The sequence below is a fragment of the Varroa jacobsoni genome, unplaced genomic scaffold (assembly GCF_002532875.2).
Source record: "Varroa jacobsoni isolate VJ856 unplaced genomic scaffold, vjacob_1.0 scaffold_580, whole genome shotgun sequence".
In the NCBI taxonomy this organism is placed as follows: domain Eukaryota; kingdom Metazoa; phylum Arthropoda; class Arachnida; order Mesostigmata; family Varroidae; genus Varroa; species Varroa jacobsoni.
Window position 1 is genome coordinate 43,940 of NW_019213482.1, and position 22,139 is coordinate 66,078.

Here is a 22,139-nt window from a genome sequence, read left to right on the forward strand (position 1 = left end):
TTTTTTGCCCCAGCTAAACTGGTAGACATAACCTGACTCTACGAGCAGACAATGATTTCTGCGGTGTAGTACATACGCGGTTGAAGCGAAAGCCCTAAAACTAGCAGCAGACGTCGGCTATGTAGCTTTGGCAAAGCGCTCGTAAGGTTATGTGGCAGAGGAGCCCGGGGTAGCTTATTTAGCTGATGGCAGCAGAGTAGATTCGTAGCCGGTGGTGTTGCCAGTATAGACCACGCAAGAAGGATTGAGAATTGAAGCCCACCGATGGACGCTACAAAGCTGGGGCACGAACCCGCTGACGGCTGTAGACAGCTGTCTGGCCCTTACCTTTGGCTGCCTTTGTTAAGTTGTGTCTCCGTGGGACCGGATCGGTAACTCCTACTTTCAGCAGAGGTAACGGCGAGTCAGAAAACTGTGTGATTGTATTAACCCCTTGCCTCGTTGATGTGGCAGCGAAGGGCGGCAACTTATATATGTGCAAGGATCTACTATTCCTGCTTGTTTGAACCAGGGAACCCGTTCTTGTTTCTGTTGGCAACGAGAAACGGGGGGAGATGTGCGCCCTTTCTCTTGTCTCAAACCAGAAGGTGAGTCAAAGGATAACAGTCAGCACCATAGTTGTACTAGTCGTGGTTGTGCATAAACAGCGAAATGTGCGGCGGGTGACTTGGGCTGCGAAAAGGGTTCGCTTGGTTGTATGTGGCTATATCCGCGTGTGTACAGACGTGGCCATCGGTCGATTCACTTGTTCTCCGCTCGTGTGTGTACGCGAAAAGGTGCAATGGAGGAGAGAAGTTGCTGCTTCTGTTATAACGAGCTAGATCCATTTTATGTCAGCATATGTTCCTCATGCAAGCGATTGTAAGGAATGGCCAGTTTGACACGGACTAACTGTTTACCGACATCGGCCGCGAAAGCAGCCACACATACCCAGACATGCAGACATAGAAACCCACAGCGGGCAGCTAAAATAGAAGATTTCCTATAGAGTCGTAATTCTTGGCATAGCTTGCGGGTGGATGTCGGATCAAAGGAACGCGGCCAGCTGAGGTGAACGGGTTAACCGAAAGCTATTCACTACCAAGATAGTTACGAACGTGACTGTAGCTTTTTGGAAGCTACTCAACGCTGTATCAGTGTATATGCCAAGGGAACGTCCTCATGAGCTGCTGATTCAGGCTAGAGTAAACTAGAAAATAAAGTTAAATTTTATTAAAAAAATACTTCTGCTTTCATCGATGCCCGTCTCATTCCCAAAAAGCATTGTCTGTTTCGGATGACAACAGGATATATATACAACAGTACTTGTTAATTATTTATGTAGTGATCGTTCTGTTCTGCGTATTTGGTGGTATCCAATGCAGTATATCTATATTAGCTGATACAGCTGTGGGCCTGGCCTTTAAAAAGTTTTCGGAGAGATTTTCTTCTGAGTTGTTGTTCGAAACATAGCCACTCAGAAAAGACAATATTCGATATTGATCCTAAGGTACTTTTTTATTAAGGATTATTTTTATTTTTTTATAAATTTATTTTATAAATTATTTTTAAGGATATTGTCTGAGCCCCAAATGGTAGCTATCATCGCCATTCTACGAATCCACCCCATTGGTCAAAGCCAAACGCTTGAGCGGCCCTATGCCTCAAATGCATTAATTTCCGTATTAATCAACTCTAAAATGGTTCATTCTCAATTTTAAAGCGCCAGCTTCTCGCTTTCATACCTAGCACTGGCCTTCAAGCCTTAAACACATGGTTTCTAAGATAGACGCTTGCGCTTGCCTACGGTTATTAGCAAGCTACAAAATAGGCATGAATTCAAACCTGCATCCCCATTATAGAGTTTGTCAAGCTGGTCGATACGATAAACATATCCATGTCTTCCCAGATCTCAGGCTCAGGCCGAGATACGTGCTATATACAATGTCATGAAGCCGGAAGAGGCCGTCCTGTTTCAAGTGAACACACCAGAGTTGTGGCCTGACCAAGATACGACAAAGCGTTGTCTTCGTAGCAGCGTCTTTTAACTAGTACGATCGAACATCTGTCGGCCTAGAAGCATATTTGCGTTGTTCTGTGAAGCTAACTGACACCTTTGCGGCCCGCTAGACGCTTTGCAGATGTAGGATGATTAGTGGAGTAGCGCCTCAATGATAACTTCATAACAAGACAGAACTAAACAGGATGGCTAGAGGAGACTGGGAGAATGGACGAGGTACATGATTAGTCATATCGTAGCGTAGACGCGCGCGGGATGGGGGCCGGCTGGCAGACACAAAGCTGACAGAACAGCGTGGCTTGCGTGAGTATCATAGTCGAGTAATCGGGGGATTGCTGCTTGAAAAGGGAAAAAAGCCGCTAGTATAGTATGTGGTGGTCAAGCCCATTCCTTTTTCGGATGCATTTCGTGCTAAATTTTTAGCTATATTTGCTTGACTGGTTCGTATCTCGAAATGGAGTTGTTGTGAGAAAAAAAACATGAAGCATTTTTGCGTTTAGGAAGAGGCGGGGCTGGGCACAGTCGAATACGAGTGGAGGAAACTTTTTTCTTTAGTTGAATTTTGTATACTTGCGCGGCAAAAACCGTATCGCGTCAAACTAACTTCGAATGCGAAATTTATCGAGTGAAACTCAAGGGTGAGCAAGCTTCGGGTGACTCGATGGACGAAGGTACTACTGCTGAAGTCAATTCGTCAGCAATTTAACAATGTCGATTAAGACCTGACGTTGGATAGGGCGTTCGGAGTTGTTCGAGTATAGAATAAGCCTCACACGCGATGTTGATTTAATACAATTTTTTTTTCTGATTATAATCATAAAGCTATGTAGGTTATGTAAATACAAAGGACGATATGTAGACGCTACTACTACGATGAGCGTTACAAGTTTTTTTATGTATTTTTACAAGGTTTTTACTTACATATACACGAATTTTTTTGCATATAGTAAAATAAAACAAAGTAAATTCTATGTCCTAAGTTATTTGACAAGTCTATTCTATATAATATATCATTGTACAGCTTATAGTTTTCTTGCATGACTCCACTATGGAAGCGCGCCAAGACTGCTACGGAAACTACGAATTTCTAAAAATAATCTTCTTAAAAAATCCCTTTCTTATACGGTTAAACAACATTTTTATCCCACATTCGTTTAATGATTTTCCTGAACAAAGATTTTCATGATTAGTCCATGTTCTCATATGTAGCTTGCTTACCTACTATCTTTCACACTTTTATAATCTACCTCTGTATTTCATCTGTTTCTATTTCTAGCATATTTAGACACAGTGTACGAGCAGAAGCTTAGGCCCTGTGCTATATTCGTTTGTATATTAAATGAAGCGCCGCTACCGCAACGGTACGCGAGTGCTTTCGGTATCCACCCACGGGTCCTTTCAACAATTTCGTCGTCTGTTTTGCTCGCATCAACCGCACCATACGTGGCTGTACTATACCACACGGCTCTGCGCCAATGTCTGTTCATGTAGAGATGCACATGCCTTACCAGGGTCCTGCCCACAACAGAGGGGCGCCGCGCTGGGTAGCAGCACTAGCAGCTGAGTGCGATGAATAATTTGCTGGCCGCCTTCGTGTGGCCTGCTCTTGGCTTGGCAAAGTCGGCCGCCCCTAGCTGCTTTTTCCTCCCGTCTTCCTTCAAGTTGCTACTGATGCTTGTCTGCCTCTGGTCGACTGGGCGGTCCGATCCGGATGCTTCGACTGAAGTTATTCACCTTTAAATCCTACAGCAACGCTGGCTACTCCGCTGTTCCACGCTTTCCACCTTGTTTTGGATGCACCTAGTCCAAGCCGTTCCCTCGTGATCCGTCTCATGCTCTTTTTGTGGTCCTCCGAGACTTCCATACTGCTTGTTCTGAATGGGTAGTCGGTCGAAGACTGGGTCACCACTAGCTACTGAATATGGTACTCTTCGCTGGAGATGCCACTAGAGCTGTGTCCAAGCTTGCCTTTGGGCTTTGGTTTCCTTAGTTCTAATGTCTCTCTTACGACCTAGGTATCCTTCGATGTTTAGAAAAGAAAACGGACCTCGTTCGTACCTTGTGTGTCTGTGTGCGTGCTCTCTGCGTGTCACGTTACTTTGTCTTGCAACGAACATTAGCGGGAGCGGCCTTCACTCATGTTCAAGGCTTCGAGACTTCGAAATCAAGGCTTGGCGGGCTCGAGTCAAATTAGCGAACCAAGCTACCAGACATGATGCTGTGCCTCTCTCATCTTTACCGAATCGCTCGCCATCGCACTAACTTTTTCAGTCCTCAAAAGACTAAGGCCACATGCCTCAGTCTCCTGCGTGGCTCCTAATCTGGCGTGGCAGCCCGCTTGTCTTTGTTGCCCATACAACCTTCTCTCCATAAGGCACCTGTCCCATTACGCTGTTAGCAGAGCGCTGTTCCTGCCTGTGTGGGCCACCTACTCAGAAAAGGAAGGCGTTCTTGACGTCGACGTTGTCTTCGGCTGTGACGACATGGAGTGGGTGCCAGTCGATGATGTTGCCTCGGAGCTGAAGTAGCTAGCTGGCCGCCAGACCGCGAGGGAGAACGACAGCGTATTCTTGTTTCGGTTAGCCGTTGTCAATAAGTCATGACGCGTGGTTTTTCTCAGATCATTCTCTGGACAGAAAGGCGCACCAGGAACGCGTACCCTACTCAGACACAGCTGGACGAGACTCGTACTCAGGCTGACCACTAGAGGGAAGACCAACGATAGCAGGCGAAGAACGCTTTATTGAACGGTAATGGACTGAGCAGTGTTAGCACATCGAAATAAAGAAGGCAATGCCTTCGTTTGCGGACCACAGACAAGCTGAGACATGTATGTTTCGAACGCGGGAAGGTATGGAGTGCTAGTTCAAAAAAAAACGAACGGATCGTGTTTCCAGGAAAAACGGTCCGACAGACGTAATAAAACGGAAGTGTACATAGGGGAAAAGGAGCTATTAGCAACCATTTTCTGGTACTACGGTACTAGTTATTTTTGTTACTGTTAGATTTCACGCGAAGGCAGCAAAACATTTTTTTCATAGAGCCTAAGTTACGTCGACGTTATTGTAAATATAGTGAAATTATTATTTGACGAATACACAGTTCGAATAAAACTATTGAGATGACAAATGGGCTTGATAGTTAAACAAATAGCAGCTTGTGACCACCTGTTCTAGTAATTAGGCAAAGCCGAAATGTGTGCTTGCGATAAATAGTGACGCGTTAGGTGCTTCAGGTTGGAAATAAGATGCTGGGAGGTTCCCGCCGTTTGAAACGTCGGACGCGTGGCAGTTAAATCGTGGCCAACCGTATGTATCTTAATTAGACAATTACGGTAAAGCACCAGGACGCAAGTTAGCGTAGGTGGTGCATTGCGTTTAGAAGAGAACTCGAAAGTCGCGAACTTATTTTAGTAGATTACTGTTTAGCCTTGTGTATTTTTCATTACTCACTTTTTCGGCATATTTTCTGATTTACTTCTACTGACTCTTAGCCTTTTCCGTCCAGTCATGTCAATAGCACTGCACTAGCTAATCCAGCTAACTTGCCCCCAAATACGATCCTTTTTGCACTTTCCAATATTTTATAAAACTAATTTTCTCTCAATGGCAACAGCAGACGCCATCTGAGATTCAATTTCCTTCGAATGTGCAAAAACCGTGCGCTGTATTGAACCAAGCAAAATAACACTGCCACGATCCTCTTGCCTTACTTTCACTGCGTTACCAGTTCGTTTGGTGTCGTTATTACTATTATTATTGTTGTTATCGTTGTCGTCTGCAAAACACAAAAGGATGTGTAACCTTACACCGAATCATAGCCCGTCTTCATTTCAGATCATCCAGTGTTAACCAAGTTAAGCAAACTCAGCTATGCATACCGCGATTGTATCTTCTGCTACATTGTTATTGTTTTGCAGTGGCTTCCTCTCTCCTGTTGACTCCAATTTCGTTGTTTCCGCCGCCACCGCCATAGCTGCAGCTACTATCATACCCGGGTCACCGTTGGACTCGTACATCTCTGCATTTGACTTTCGTTTAAGTTTTGCTTTTGCGTGTGACGACGTTGGCGCTGACATGTATACAGCACGCACTAAACTCATTGGCAGGCTTGCTGATAATGTTCGTGATGATAATAACATAGAATGAGCTGCGCTGAAGCTTGGGGAGGTCGGGTTCCTGTCCGTCAGTCTCGAAAACTGACTTGTGTCAACGGAATAGGCAACCAACGTACCTACGTATCCATTACATTGCTAACTTAGCAGTATGCAGCCGGAAACGACGTGCTGGGTAGGCTTAGCTTGGACAGCTTTCCTCTGGGGTTTCATTACGGCAGCTTGATTGTCGAGCCGGCGCAGTTCAACTTGGACGTCAGATGGAAGCTGCGCTATTCGGTTTGACCTAAGCGTAGCAACAAACAGGTTGACGAGCTTCTGTAGTACCTTGCGCTATCGGCGACAAGTCGAAACAGAGGAACGGGCTCGTTATGGATCGCTTTCGACATGGGTTGGGCGAGTTTCACTGGGTTGTTGAGTTCGTCGCCAGCGAAACACTGCGACCTCTGAGGTTCCCATATTCGTGCAAAGCTACGGCTACCGCTGCTTTGTCTTTCTATTTTTTTTCCTCTATTTATTATTGATTTTCGCTATTTCCTGGCGTTTTTCCAGACCATTTTTTCCTCTGCCTAACTGAGCCTGTGTTTATTTTCTGTATTCTTCAGCGAAAGACTGGCTATCTCTCATGTTCAGTGCAGTTGATGTCATTGTTGCTGGTGCTGCTGATGTTGTTTGTCTATGACAGTGTTGTTAGCTGTTCCTTATACAAAACTGCTCGAGAGTGACGGCGTCCCTCTCGTTCGCCCATGTGATCCATCGAGGCCATCTCCCATTTCGCTGTCTCTTCAGGTCTACCAATGCCACACGATCTCATGTGGTTTTGTGTCTTCGTTTCATCTGAACCTCCTTGAGTTCGGTTGCCATTCTTCCAAAGGAGATCCATTGACTGTTGTCTATCGCTGTGTAGTCACTGTCGGATCTACGTCGTCGAATTGTCTTTACCCGATCTTTTTCTCTGCCCAGAGAAGACACGCTGCTCTGATGTTGAAGGTTGCTTCAATTCCTTCCGCATAGTCTCAAGCGATGGCGGGTCCCTAGGCGACTAGAACGGCGATTGGTTGATGTGGTTTTATCGACATCAGCCAGCTGCGGCGAACATCAAAGCGAAAACAGATACGTAGACGCTACGCGAGCCAAAAACGCAAGCGGTTGATGCTTATACTCGAGTTAGCTTGTCTCTAGCTGTCTCAAGTGTTCAAATTTTCTCCCGTATCATCCGGCCATGTCTTTCTTCGTCTATGCGCAACCATGTCAGCGCGATCGATGCGGATTTTTATGCGACGTGTTCCTCGGCGGACGTTACATTTCCGTTACATTGTCTCTATAAAAAAAGCCGTAATAGAAGAGGAAATTCGTCACTTTGGACGTTATTTTGGAAAAATCTTGTCTTGCTTGAACGTTGAAGCGGGCTTCGTTCGGCTGCGGCACCGTTGTTACTTTTGCGTTTTTTTACATATCGGTTTTTGCTTTTGTTGTCGGTGTGTATGCGTGTTTTTTGCCCCCTTAAATTTTCCTTTGCAAACTCTCTTCTATCGCATTTGTTCGTTGTTGTTCAAACGGGTTTTCTCGTGTCCCAAGTACCCTTATTTTTGGCATAGATTTTGTCAACCCCTCAGCCCGCCCCATTTTTCTTAGCATCGTCATCTGCTATACATCGGCTCCTCTACAGACAAGTCCATACAACTGTAATCCCGTACCCTCGTACAATGCTAGACATGCATGAAAAGGTCTCTTTCAGGTGATCGTGTTCGTCTGCTGTAAACGTCGCTCCAAATGTGGCCAACTGGCTTACCGTACTTTGTACCAATACTAGGTAATGGTTCCGCTAGCGCTTCTTCCATAAAGGAGGCGCTATTCGCCGCATTATTTCGAATTACTGTTGATCTGCATATACAAAGCCACATTAAAGAAATGCTATCTAAGTAGTTAATAGTGTTACATGAATATACAAGTTGTCAGTATTTCACTGGCGCCGTACTAAACCTGTATTGTTTGCTTCATCACAGCCTTTCACGTTTGCTGAACTTACGCTCACGACTTGAATTTATTTAGTTGCTGCGATCAGTATTGTTTACGGTTCCACCATATAGCCTTGCTACGCTCTTTCTTTTGGTCCCTATTTTTATAACCACTAAATGACTCACCAGCCAACCACTGGATGATTTGGAGCTGGTCCTGATTTAAACTCGGGCAAAGCTAGGGGGTAACCACGGTGGGACAGAGTCGTAGTGAAGAATTTAAATTCGTGTTCTATTCGGATCTATATGGATATATTGCCGATTCATTTGTCCACTTCTTTCACAGTCTTGATGTTGGTTTATCTATGAGTCGATCTGCCTGTCCAATAACGCCCAAAGATTCGAGGGAAACTCGGGACAGAAAAAAAACATGCATATGAATGCACTCTTCTAGTGGACGGCCTCCGCGCCCCCACGGGGTTGTCGTCGTGTTTCTTCGCGCTGGTACCGCTTAAAGGCTCCTGCAGCTACTTTCGACAACGTGGAGAACAAAGCAGGTAAATAGAGCGGTCTCCCGCTTGGTCGGTCGACGTCGTGCCCTTCTCATTCGAAAAGTGCAAGCTAAAGGAAGGCCTAGGCGACGTGAATTCGGCAGGGTATGTTCGCGTCTTCACCGTAGGTTATGTATAGCTGCAAATGAGACCCCAAAGGGCATATGAAAACTAGAGGCAATAGGGATCCCGAGAACGCCTCAACCTTGAACGAAAGTAAAGCCCCCCGATACAAGTGTCGCTACATGTATAACCTATATTTCACCTTATGCGATGTGTGACATATATCAAGTAATTATTAAAAAAAAATCAATTATTTTTTTATCTTCTGCTTACTACTCGTATTTGTGTGTTAGTCATGAGGGTATTGTTTCGTTTGTTAACTGCTGTTCGTCCATACTACAAGCCAAATTCGAACCACGTACATTGGCCTGGTATTGATATTAGGTACGCATATGTCCATCGACCTCTATAGGCCTTTCTCCTGACTTAATCTTACCCATCATTTAGACTTTTCGTACCCATGATAGTCGCACGCGTAAAATATTATGTGTACTACAGTGTCACTGTAACAGTAGCAAGATGCGGCACTTTAACGGTTAACCCCACAAAGCAAATTCAGGCAAAGCAGGTAGACCTCGTTTTCTTTTCCAGTCAACGACGTTCAAAGGGTTCGCCTGCTGTTTCTGCTCCTGCCACCGCATCCATCCATCCTTGTATGAAAAAAAAAAAACGACGAAGTTGGTCAGAAGCACGGCCGACCCTTCATGTTGCTTTTTCTGTGTATAGCTTTCGTTTGTATATTCGCGTATACCAAGCTGAACAAGCAGGGGGCTGCATCTGCCCGCCAACCAGCATCTATGAATAGACAGGTTCTTTTATATGATTAGCACTTGAGCCTTTCTACTGCGACTACTGGCGCTGCTGCCGCTAGCGGGTCCAAGTAATGATCAGTAGAAGGTTTACTGCATGCTGAAACCTGTCGTCGTACGAGTCAGCTGTAGTGCAACGATGTCAGCACATTGGCTTCGGTTACTCACTGTCGATACTACGACTTCACTGTTCGTGTAATAGTTGTTACACAAACAGTAGTTCTCATGGGCTCACGGTTATTACCAATGTAATATATGCTATCTGTCCCTATATACGGTCGAGGGCTAGCTCCGTACTTACAGTGATAGACGATATGCCGTAGCGGATTCGTCGCTTTATGTAGATACGTTAGGTAAAGGGCGACCAAGTGAGCTCACGTGCACCAACGGAATCTTGGTAAAAACATGTTTTTGGTGGTGATCTCGCACTAAACGTAGTATTGGTTCTCGGGCCTGAATATGATCATTATTAAATTTGTTCAACTAGACCGAACGGAGTAAATAGAATCGCAGTTTCAGTTGGTGTATGTAAAATCTGTATGCTTGTTTGCGTGAACTAGAAAGGCGAAGAGAACCTATTCGTTGATCCAGGTGTGGAATCCTCAAAAGCGAACTGCTAGACTACCCTGCTACTAGCATAGAGATACGGTTAGTTGTCATCGAGCGTTTGCTCTTATTTGCGCAATACTTCTGTGTAGCAGGCTTTTCAACGTTTTCAATACTCATCGTTTGCACGTAAAGCCACGACACAGTCCATGAAGGTCTAGACTTGTATTGCTTTTCGCGTCTGCTCGTGAAAGACGAACATACGCGTTTCTGCTAGGGACATCGCCGCCGAGGAACCGAATTTTGTCTGTAGACAAATAAGGGACCTTGCTGCAAATTGCTTGTAAGGACCTAGAAGCGAGCGTTACAAAGTGTTGCACGTCACCATATAGACATGAGTAGCGTCGGCAGAGCTGAATTGTCCCTGTGGTGGCGAGATGCAGACCGTAGTCGGGTTTCGGTCATGGGGTAACGCAACGCTTCTAGTGAAGGTTACCAACCGGACTGTTCTGGCTGCAAGGATCGCCTACTTTGTCGAGGCCTCCGTGCCGACGGGACTCCGAGACAGAGTTCTAACGGCGTCGCCTTCCGCTCGCCGCCTTCGACAACGCTCCCCACTTCTTCTCGCTCATAGACGAATGACGCCGAAGGCGGGCGCTCATGTCGCTACTGCTGCTGCTGCGAGGGTGAACTCTGTGCGGTGACGGCAGTGGTAGGTGGGAAAGGAATTGAAAACTTTTTTTTGTTCGCTTGTGGTATTCAACGTTTCACACCCGCCCTTTTCCTACGTTCCTTTTCTCGCCGATTGTTCGCTCGTTCGAAAGGACGTCCTTCCGTTTTCGCTCCTGTCTGTAGCCAGGGCTACGTAGAGGTTTAAGCCTTTACGGGTCCTTACTACGACGTTTACGGGTGGCTGCCGTGACAGAAGGTTAGATGCTGGCTGTTTGAACACGGGGCCTACGTTTAACAGGAATGAGAAGCGATGGTAGCTGTGACGATGACGCTTATTGCAGGCAACAATCTAGTCATCATGAGGTGAGAGCTGGCGTGAACTGTTAGGTTGTTGATAAAATAACCAACAACCGACATTCTTTATATATGTATATACACTAGAGCTAAGTGACGTCGCCCGCGCAAAGGCGTTTCCGGCCGCGGCTGTTCCAGAGGCAACAGCCACTATATTCGCCTGAGAAATACTAGCGAGTGCTCTCTATATAAGAAACGACGAGTTTCGATGCCCAAAGTAAACGTGGCACACAGAATCCACGGCATACACGAAACAACAGATAGTTAAGGTTGATAAGAGAAACACAGCGTTTGTTTTTCCAGCCCAGCAGTGTTGTCGTCATACGAGTAGATAGATGTCATCTACTTGTACAGACTCCGATATCTGCCTTGTCTCTACTGCTGATACACACCGAACAGAACAAAAAATTTCGATAGATACTCAGATCATGTGTGCTGTATCTGCACTACACGCGGCTCAAAGCAATCGGTATCTAACCATAGATAAGCGTCCCGTGACGATAGGAGTGATCTTAGCTTGAATCACAGAACTGGCAGAGCAATCCATTGAAGATCAAACAGAAAGCAGATTAAGAAGATGCAATGCAAGTTGCCGTCCAAGTCAAATCTAGCAAAGAGTTAGTATCCTAGCTATGAATAAAACTCTTGCTAAGTCGCTCAAGTTCTGGTGCCGCTTGCTTCAAACACGTAAAACTGCCCAGTCGATGTACGTGACGCTGTGGACGCCGGCACAGCTGACGAACGCTGTCTGCTCGCGGTAGCAATTTTAGCAGACGCTCGCTACATGTCGCGCCACTGACATCGTTTCCAGCCCATTTTTAGGTCTATCCCTGCCTTCGTACTCATGCCGCGTACGTCTCATGTTGAGCGCCGTACAGCATGGCTGCGTTCCAGCAGAAACAAAAACAGTAAAGAGGGAGGACTCTCTTCGTTTCTTTTTTTTTTTGCTTTGGTCTGGGTGTTTTTGTTGCCGATTTGCTTACAATCCAGACAATGTGGTAGGTAGAAGTGAATTTTTGTATGTAGTAATATAGTAGTAGTAACGTAAGAACAAGTTTATCAGTGGTCAAGCTGGTTTTTAACAAGACCGACATTTTGGTCATAGAGTCAAATTTCTTCAGCTTCTGCATGTAGTCCTGAACAACAAATGCGTCTTTCTCACCATTTCGCGACATTTCGAACAAAAGACATACAAATGCTTTTCGAGAGAAGCCTGAAAATTATGCTTGAAAATCCAATTGTTACGATTATACATGTTGAAAGAATATAGGAAGACGCTAGAAATATAGTCTGCAACAAGCAAGAACGGGGCAATCTAATATTAGTCAGACGAACCCAAATTTTTTGCTTCATCTCATTACCGATAGCTACCTGCAGTAGAACATTGCATCTAGTTTCGTCTCCCGTTTCAGCAACCGCTATCTTATCTGCTGTAGCAATCTACGTACCGCATGTTCTGAACATTTCAACCGCAATTGTCCTACCCCGTTGCGTTTGTTCCCGCCATTTTTGAGCTGCACATCTCTACTGAAGCAGCGCTACTTGATGCGTGGTTCGCACCAATTTTCTTTGTCTGCTTTTGACCCACTTGTCAGTAGCTGCTCGAGTGGACCGCTCTACTAAAGATGTAGACTCTCCGCAACCAACCCTTATCTTGGCCTAAAATGGCCTTTTCTCTTTGCTACTAGAAAAGTAGTCTGTATCTGGTTCGGGATAGGCCTATTACGCTCCCCTCTTTCCAATTTGCTTCGCGGACGGGAAGGCGGAGGGTGGTAGCTGCGAGATGAGGCCCATTGAACTCGACCAGTGCAACAACTCGTTTTCAGTCTACGTTTATAGGACGGCCCTGTTTCCTTGCCACTGGCCGTACTAGGACACACCTCGTGTTGGTGATAAGCATGGGAGTCTGCTTCTGCTTCGGCCATAGTAGGCAGAGGCTGAACGCTTTCTTACTCGTGTGGCCGGTGGCTATTTTGTTCTAAGGTTTTGGTAAGCAGGTACTCTATAAAAACAAGTAGGCAAAAGTATACAGTAGCTACTGTTCGTCCAGCTAGAACCTTCTTATTCGCTTGCCTGCGCTCGTGATGGTATTATTGTGTGAAAAATAATTTCACTCTTACTGTGAACATTCGAGCGTGTACTGCTGCGCAATACTATAGATGCTAACGGTGATCTTGTTGGTTGCCGAAGGCCCTAGCGACCCCTCGAGCAGAATGCTCTGTTGGGCCTGAACTGTTTTGTTCCGTTCTTCAGCGACACTTTACAGACTGCTATACCGCAGTACGGACATAGCGTGCGAAAACAGAAGCTGCTTCTTAGAACAGCCACTGGGTCTACAATGGACGCGTATTTTACCATTGTTGCTTATTGCTATCTTAGTTCCCTGCACCATCGAGTAACTGGGGTGTCTGCCGGCCTCATATAACGACGAGGCATGCGCATTCAGGTGGATGAAGGTCGTACTTTGTATAATTGCGGTGGACTCGCATCGTTGGTAGTGCGCGCATTATTGCCGAGTCTCGCGGCCAGTACCGCATTATTGGTAAGGTAACGAACAGGCCAGCAACATCTTGTTAAAGCAGGAAGGATGAGTTAGCCAATGAAGGGGCAGCAGAATAAGACCATGGCAAAAAGCCTCCTGCGCGAATGGACATAAAGTAGGTGGAAACAAACTTTTAGTACTTTCATATACGAACCCATAGGACGAGCAGTTACTTGCACTACCAGACCCATCTACACTTTTAGTCACATTCAAGTACATGGCGACTATCAGGTGGAAAACGAGTTGGAAGCCAGCTTTCGCTGAACTTACCGGGCTGTATCCATTTACGAGCTACAGCGTTAAGCACCTCTACAGTGCTATACCCCATATGTGGTCGGCATTTGAACAGCAACAAAAGCAACGACGACGATGGCAACAACAACAGCCACAGTAAACACACAGTCTGTTCTGTGCAGACGACTTTCTATAACTAGAATGGCACAGTGGCTATTGCCTTTTACCAACAAACGAGCATCGTTGTGGGGGTACTTCAGGCCAATTGTAAGCAAAGCTCCCACATTCGAAGCCGACCTGCGCAGCGTATATCGCCATATTACACGTGGTTGTTGTTGTTACAGCTACTAATACTGTTGCTGAGTTGGGGTTATGCTCCCTGCGATTTGCGACCTTCTCTGTGCTGAAAAAGTGTCGGACCCTAGGACTAGCACATAGATCGGACCTCTGTCGACGTTAGGTTGACGAAGGTTGGTACGGGCGAAACTCGCGCGAACAGCGTAGTGCGTTAAGGAACTTGCTGAATATTTACCAACGTTATAGCACCACCATAGCGCCACCGTAACTGAAACCACTATAGGTCGTTGTTACCGTTCGCTGCTCTTATTAGCATTGGTATTATTATTATAATTACGGCGGAATAACGTTTGCTTCTGCCGTAAACAGTCTTCACACTGTCAAGTTCTTGTTGTCGTTAATGTTGTTCTCGTAGTTGTGCTAAAGGTTGTAACTATTTGCCTTATGTTATAGATTTCGAGTTGTTAAGCTACTTGGTGCTAGAGAACTTGACTGGTGTCTGCAAGGGTCATAGCCCTGATCTGTGGTACGCTAGTGGTAGTATAAATACATGCGATAGTATCTTCCAGCCGAATGGTAAGAATGGCCTGCGTCTGTGGTGGTACGGTGGTAGCCATTGAGTCGAAGCTTTTACAGATCTCATTGCAGCACTCGTCTTTTCCTGCCGAAGACATTCGTTCGAGCTTTGTTTACAAACAAGACCTCTGCGTAGGCGAACGATCGGAAGAGGTTAACATGCATGCTAGTTGTACAGGGTAGTGTGATTGGTATCTACGGAAAAGCGAGACGCTTAGCAAAAGTAAGGCCATTCATAGTATACGGATAGGAAGTGGATGGCTGGAACAGAAACGAAAAGTGTCGGTGCTCCCGGGACAACTTATGTTTACGACTATCGTCTGTCTTGGCCTTGTTCGCGCTGAATACTGCAGTACCGGAAACGCGTATGCAATGCGGGGGTCTAGCGATTGCAATCGCTGTTTCTTATCCATCCACATCGGTGATGCTGAACTGATGAGAACGTTCTACGATAACAGAAGAGCTTACTAATATCGAAGCAGTATCAGGAGCTTGGCACATCGGAAAAACATAGGGCTGGTACAAACAACAGTTGATACCAGAATCGGATTGTGTTGAAACGTGTAAATTGTCTACGACATCGTGCATCGAGGGAATCAACGCCCATTTTTTCACCACCGTTAGAGATAAAAAAAATTAGAAATAAAATATATATTCACCTTTACTATTTGGTTGATCAAAGGATTCGATTGATGTTTAGCTTGAATTTCGCATTCGTTTGATACAAGTTTTTTTCCTTCAGTCCTTTCCTTTCATATGGAAAAATTAAGCGTATAAATGGCGGAGACGCGTACACAGGTAACTTACTCTATTGATGAATAAGTAGACAAAATAACGCTAAAATACGAAATGTTATACGATGAATTCAGTTGACGAGGATGCGCACTTCCATTAATATAGTAAGTATGTTTTATCTGCATTTTCAGGCGGTCGTAGAGTCTGTGACAGCTGCGTTCGAGTACGCCGATATCCCACTGGACGTAGGCAAAGCAGTACAACCTGACATGCTTTTCGACAGAGACCACAAATTTGTCTATGTAATGACCGAAAAAAAGGTAAGCGCTAATAGTCATCGTATGAACTTTTTACCGTTGGGCCCCTAATCAAGCTTGAAACGATTGAAAGATGTATAACCGTCGAGTGCGTCAATATGCTTCCTCAGTGTGCACGGCGCTATCCACTGGGGGCCACACTTTTTGGTAAAAAAAAAGCCACCCTAACCCTTAAATGTAAGAATATTGTCTTTAATCTTTTTGCCCTTCTATATTATCGCGATTGTTCAGCTTTGTAGTGGCATGTCACTATACGCGTATTTGAAGGTCTTCGAGAATCTTCAACCTTGCAGCACAGACTCTTGAAATTCAACTGTAAATATTATCATCAAAGGGTTCACTGCAGAATGATGCTGTTTTAGTCACTTTCAGTATATTGCTATATATTAGTGACTCGATCTATCCTGTTTTTGTCGTAGCAGGTACTTCTTAAGTGCTACTTATCTAACAAGCCAGCCAACCAGATCACTGGTCCCTTTTCAATCTGTAAGAAAAACAAGTTTTTTTTCTATCTCGTTACAACGCGGACTGTCTCTTCGACGCACTGGGCCCTGGGTGATATTCTTGATACAGTTCTCTGTGTTCTTTCCTAAACTTTCCTTGGTTCTTTGCCATTTCTCTATATTTGGTCCTTACTGTCGTCAATCCCTGCGGAACCCCTAATGGTCCTACTTCTGCTGAATCTACTATTTTCCATTTGGCCGTTGTTCGTCACTTGTTGCTCGTATATCGTATACAAATTCGCCATCTCCCTGGCACTTGCTTCTTACGATTATCCTACTTCTTTCCGTTCTGATTATCGTATTTTAGACAGCTTTTCTGGGTCTTCCGCTGACTGACTCGGGTGACTTCAGCGCCATGCTTCTTTGGCAAGCAGATGAAGCTTTGGTTGCTACACTCTCTATATAGTGGCCGTACAGCTTTTGCGTTGTAGGCTTCTCGATGAAGAAGGAACAGAGCCGCTGGTCGTTAAACGAGCTGGGACAACCATTAAATTTTTATCCAGCGTACACACATACATGCACACGATGCCGTGTCGGCCTGATGTTACCGTTCATGGTCGTTATTCATTGGTTGTGAGTAAGCTCAACATGCTAGGTTCATCTTGAACTAACGTGCGTTAACGCTTCGACGAGGATGGAGTCCCCTTCTATTTAAAGCAGACGGGGCTGAGGAGGGGTGCGAAGTAAAGGTGGCTAAGGATCCTTTGTACTCGCCTTGTAATATACGTTATTGCTGTTTAGAAATGAAGTTCAGTGGACGAAGAATAGGGTGAGAACCGATGATTGGCTGTCTTAAGGGATGAAACGGGAATGGATCAGCGGCGTAAGTTCATTTGTACTACTTTGTAGATGCCGGTGGACAGTGATACGCTAACGGATTTGAGGTCGATAGCGTCTAACAATATCGGCAACGAATCAATGTGGAAAATGTATGCAGGATAAAGCAAATGTCCTGCGTTTGTAAAGCAGACGGACTAGCTCGGTGCGCCATAATCTTGAAATGGAAAAGAGCTCGGGGTTTTGATATACTTGAAACGCGTCCTGAGTAACAAAATGACACAAGTCATTTGGGAGCAATATATGCTGTTGGCCGCTAGATAGTTAAAAAATAAAGGAATATTCGCTACTGCTTGTATGTGTACACAAAAAGATCGATTTCAGCGTTGCACTTCCTCGGTAAACTGGCTAACGTCAATTATTTAACCTGTGCCTGTTTAATCTGTTCACTTGATAAGTCCAATCTTGATAGACGGCTAGTTTCAACTTTTAGAATGTTTTTGCTTTCTTTGTTGCTCCTTTTTGTGACAATATAGTAGATAATAAGTAAAGATGAGACTTCATGGCGGGAAAAGTAGCCGAAACCGCACTGTCTAAACAGATAAATAAACAAAAAAAAAAGGAGAACGTACACAACTTAGTTGTGCCCAATAGACTCTTTTGTTAAACATCTGTTTTGTTAGTTTCTTGTGAAGAATGATGACCTCACGTCACAAGTCAAGTCTCTCGGCCTCTACACAGACGAGACCAAATTATACTACGCAAGCATATGTTTCCTTGCAAGAAGATTCCTTCGTCTGGGCGCGAGATGTACGCGGCCATCTGCTCTAACCTCTTAATGCCCCACTGCACTGTTCGCCCAGTGCAGACATTCGCATTTCGACGCTGGGTCTCTCTATGCTTGAATGATTTGCCTTGCACGCGCTTGGCCTTTGATCCGTTCAGCCGGCCGCTTTCTCAAAGATAATGCCACTGACATCATCCAAGCGGAGGCACCAACCCGGTGCCTCCGTGACTTGAAGGGCAGTGCGTGATAAAATATGAGGATTCTCTGTTCCTTTGCTAGCATCAAATAGCGGAGTATCCGTGTACCTTTGGAAATTTGGTAGGCTGCCTGCTGGTGAAGTCATGGCCCAGTGCCATCAGCATTAGTACTAGTAATATAGTAGAGTCCCAAGAGCCTATGTATGAAGCCACGAGTATGGATATCAATTGTGAAGCATATTAAGCTGCTGCTGCTGCTGTTACTATGTGCTTTCCACGCCTCATAGCGTCACTCGGCTATTCTATGTGCTGCCGTATAGATGCGGGGCCAAGTAAGGTCGCGTCTTTACGAAGAAATGAACAAGCCTTCAGTATACGGTAGAAGCTTGGGTATAAGTAAGGTGGGGTGGTGGAGCTCTTTCTCGTGTGACTCATTCGGTTGCCCGAGGCAGTTCTGTGCGCCCGTGAAGTAGTTCTACCATTCTCCGATCCACGATGCCGCGCAGCGAGAGTGGGCTGTGAATAAGCCAAAATGTCAAGACATTTTGTCTCATGCTTGTTCTCTAAGTACCTGATGCTTCTTAAGCTTAGGTATATCTTATGGATCTTTTCCAGATATCTTTGGCGGTATACGGATTCAATACGCTGACACTAAATATTTGTGCTAGCTCTTCATTGTCGAAATGCTGCTAAATAGTAGCCCCAGTAACTAACTCTGCAAGGGAGATGCGCTATTTTGCTTGTTCTTCGCCATCGATGTATGCTGTGTTAGGTAGTCAGGGGTTGGGGGTGTTGACCTCTAGTCGCCGAGGCACTGCCGAAACGCAGACAAACGATAGGTAACACCAATGCCCCATATAATATATACAATACCCTCTCATTTCGGTCTCATGGTGTTTGGTTCTGCATGAAGAGGCGCAGTGTACATTATTCAGTGCTACCGACTTCTTGCCCTTTGCATGCTGTGAATAAGCGAGATATTATGGGATCACCGCATTTGCGTGCGTTTGCTATAGTTAGTAGTGTTAGGAAATTGACAAGGGCCTCGTTGGATGAGATTCGTTGGTATTTCTCAGAAACCCATCTTCCTTTGCATTTTATACAGTGTTATGTGCAAGCACGCATGAATAATTTCCCTCTGTAACACTTTTATGTTGCTGGCGAAAAAGACCGGATATTGTGCCGGTGACTAAGAAAACTACGATCTGTCCAATTGATTTGTATGTAATCTCTTCGATTCAAAAGGCATTCTTATGAGCTTTGTGCTGGGTCGATCCTCACGAACTCCCTCCATGACCAGTTTCGCATCTGCAGAAGAAGTCAATAAACAGACGCCGCATAACAAGCATGTTATATATATATACATATATATTTAAAACATTTTTTTTTTTATTTATCAAGTTTATTCAACTCAAGACGTAATTATAGGTACTACTTGAGACGTGTGCAACGTTTTTTCGTGCGTTTGTATAGCCGTTTGAGTAGTGCGATAGGCGTTCTCTCTTTTCATAGATACGCTTTCTTAGTTGCTTTCGATGTCCCGTGGCGTCGTTGACTGCGCCATTCTTCTGCGGGGGTGAGGTCCTTCTTCTACTTTCATCTCATGGTTTTCTTTCTAGCATGTCCTTTCATGTCTATATGCATAATATTTGAATAGCTGTCGCGCGCGTGCATTCTTCTCCTTGGGTGATCTCGCCACTCGTCACCGTCGTAGACCAATAACCAAACGCAGTGTGTAGGCTTTTCATTGAACGTACTCTCTGACGCCAATCTTATTTCGAATCGCTCATTGCATTGGCTAGCAGCGTTTTTTGCCACTTTGATGTTGACGAAAGCGACCCAGTCATGGTTAAACTCCTTCGATAGACATGAGGCTGTTGGCGTGCAGCTTATGTCTGCCCCTCGTTTGCCTCTTCCAGTTTACAACTCATGCTTAGTTTTGTCTCCGGTTGTCAGTACCTCTCTCAACCTCGTTGCACATTGGCGTGTGGCCTGCTTGGTTTACGGATGTGTAGTTTCGGATAGAGTCCTTTCGTTCATCCTGCCTTGTGTGTTTCTGCGTAGTGAAATGTGTAGGGCTATGAGGTACAAGTGGCGAGAAGCAAGGGACTTGCGACCTAGGCTTAAGCCTAGGGGTAAAGTAGAGTGACGAGTAAAGCAGCACAAAACGAATTCCTATGCAGCAGAAGTTGTTTGGTTTAAGATTTGTAAAGTTTCACGTTAATGTTACCTCTGTGTCGTGCTGTGCAGGCTGGGCTGAAAAGCGTAACCAGTAGCAGAAGCGGGAGTATAGGCTGCTGAGATGGCAAAGAAAACAGGGGCATGCCATCACTTGGTGATGGCACGTGGTATGGAAGCTGGGCCAAACCAAAGAGAACCACACGACAACAGTACGCTCTGGGAGATGTTGGGGTCGCATTGCGTGCGACGAGAATGTAGCAACAGACTTTTGAGAGATGGATTTGTTTGGCTCGTCTATCAGCCCGGCATGGTGCAGGCAAAGGCAACCATAGGTAAATGTATGCAGCAGGCGCTACCTTGCCTCTATTGGGGGTTCTGGATGTGTTATGGAAAAGGATGTCGGCGGGGCGAATGGGTTTGAGCCACTTGAGCTGTATGTAATCTTGGCTCGCACTTTGTACTTCTCCCGAGTGGCACGGCTTTCTTTGGATGTATCTAGCTTCCGCTTTATCTTCTATTACCAAGGTGTCCCTTATGCTGAAAAGGAGGCGACAACTTCAGACGCGAGACAAATATCCTTTGGCAAATAATGCCAATCGCAGCCCGAGCAACGACGCCTGCACAAGACGGAGCGAGAAAGCGGGAGGCCCTCATATGTATTTCTATATATTTCTTGCTTTTTCTAGTATGATTGAGAGACGCGATACGTCCATAGTGTGCCAATGTGGTCAGGTGGTGAGACAGCGTACCGCAAACAACATCTGCAAGGTCTTAGGATAAATGTCGATCGGTTATGAAAGATGCTATCATCACGGATTCGTCGTCAAAACAAGCCGACAAAGCATACGTGTGTGTAGAAAAAGTAAAGGAAATGAATGGAAAATGTACAAACTCGCTGGTTGTGGCAATTCCGAGAATCCTAAATAATCGTTATCGTTTCATCACTTGTCTCGTTCACAATTCCATTCGTATCGCATGCCTTATTCTACTAATCTAGTAAATTATCCTAGGCAAGTTGCCAGGTAACCATGAAAAAAATTTAAGCGCTGGGTAAAGATGGCGACTGACTGCAACTGCAGCAATTGTACTCAAAGTGAATCGTCTGCCCGACATGTTGGTCTTCTTTTGCACCTTCTTTCAAGAAAGCAGCACTGTCCTTGTATTTACATCAGCACGTTATATTTATTCTTACTCGAATCAGGCTTTAATAGAGCAATCAAGACTGAAACCATTCGACATTTTGCTTTTAGTGTGTCTTGCGTGACTGCGTTATTTTCGTCTTTCTCGTGGAATACTGGAGGAACTAACACTAGGGACAAATGCGGGAGGGGTACGTTTTTTGGAGGATTCCTATTGTCACCGCTGCTGGTGCGTGACATAGTTAAACGTGAGCTACCATTAGTTATCTTCATTATCATATGTTAATCACTCTCATGCTGAATAACGTTGTCGTACTGTCCCATTCATCGCCCTCTTGCTTTGCCTACTTTGGTAACGATGCCTCGACGACGCAAACGCCTCGCATTGACGATCGTCTGGCACCAAGGGCAATACAGACATACTCTAGGAAAAAAACCTATAGACCAACCTCGCCAGAGACAAAAAGATGGCGGCGTGGGTCCAATCCATTCCCTCGACGTATTCACAATGCCGCCATGATCGGCCGTCTGTTTCTTCGTCTTCTTCATTGTGGCGCTGTTACTCCTTAGGACGGAAGCGTCCTCTGTACCCCGGGTTGTGGCGCCCCTGGTGGGTCGGACGGATTTAAAAGAAACGGGTTATTGTTGGCTGCATCCCAAGTCGCTCAAAGTCCTCGGCCTTCAGACAGATGGTTGCAGGACGTTCCCGGGGCCATTCCCGGCTATGACCGAACCGATGATAAAAGCTTTTTGATGAAAGGCCATACACACTCCTGCTTGTCGTAACA

The 22,139-nt window shown here is 45.3% G+C and overlaps 1 protein-coding gene across 1 annotated transcript in view; it reads left to right on the plus strand.

The window, feature by feature from the left end:
* The window catches only part of PlexA (plexin A), a 70,504-nt gene that overhangs the window by 18,420 nt on the left and 29,945 nt on the right, over positions 1 to 22,139 (plus strand). Inside the window, exon 2 of the mRNA XM_022835278.2 lies at positions 15,642 to 15,770. Coding sequence (XP_022691013.2) covers positions 15,642 to 15,770 — 129 coding nt within the window. The remainder of the gene's footprint in view (positions 1 to 15,641; positions 15,771 to 22,139) is intronic.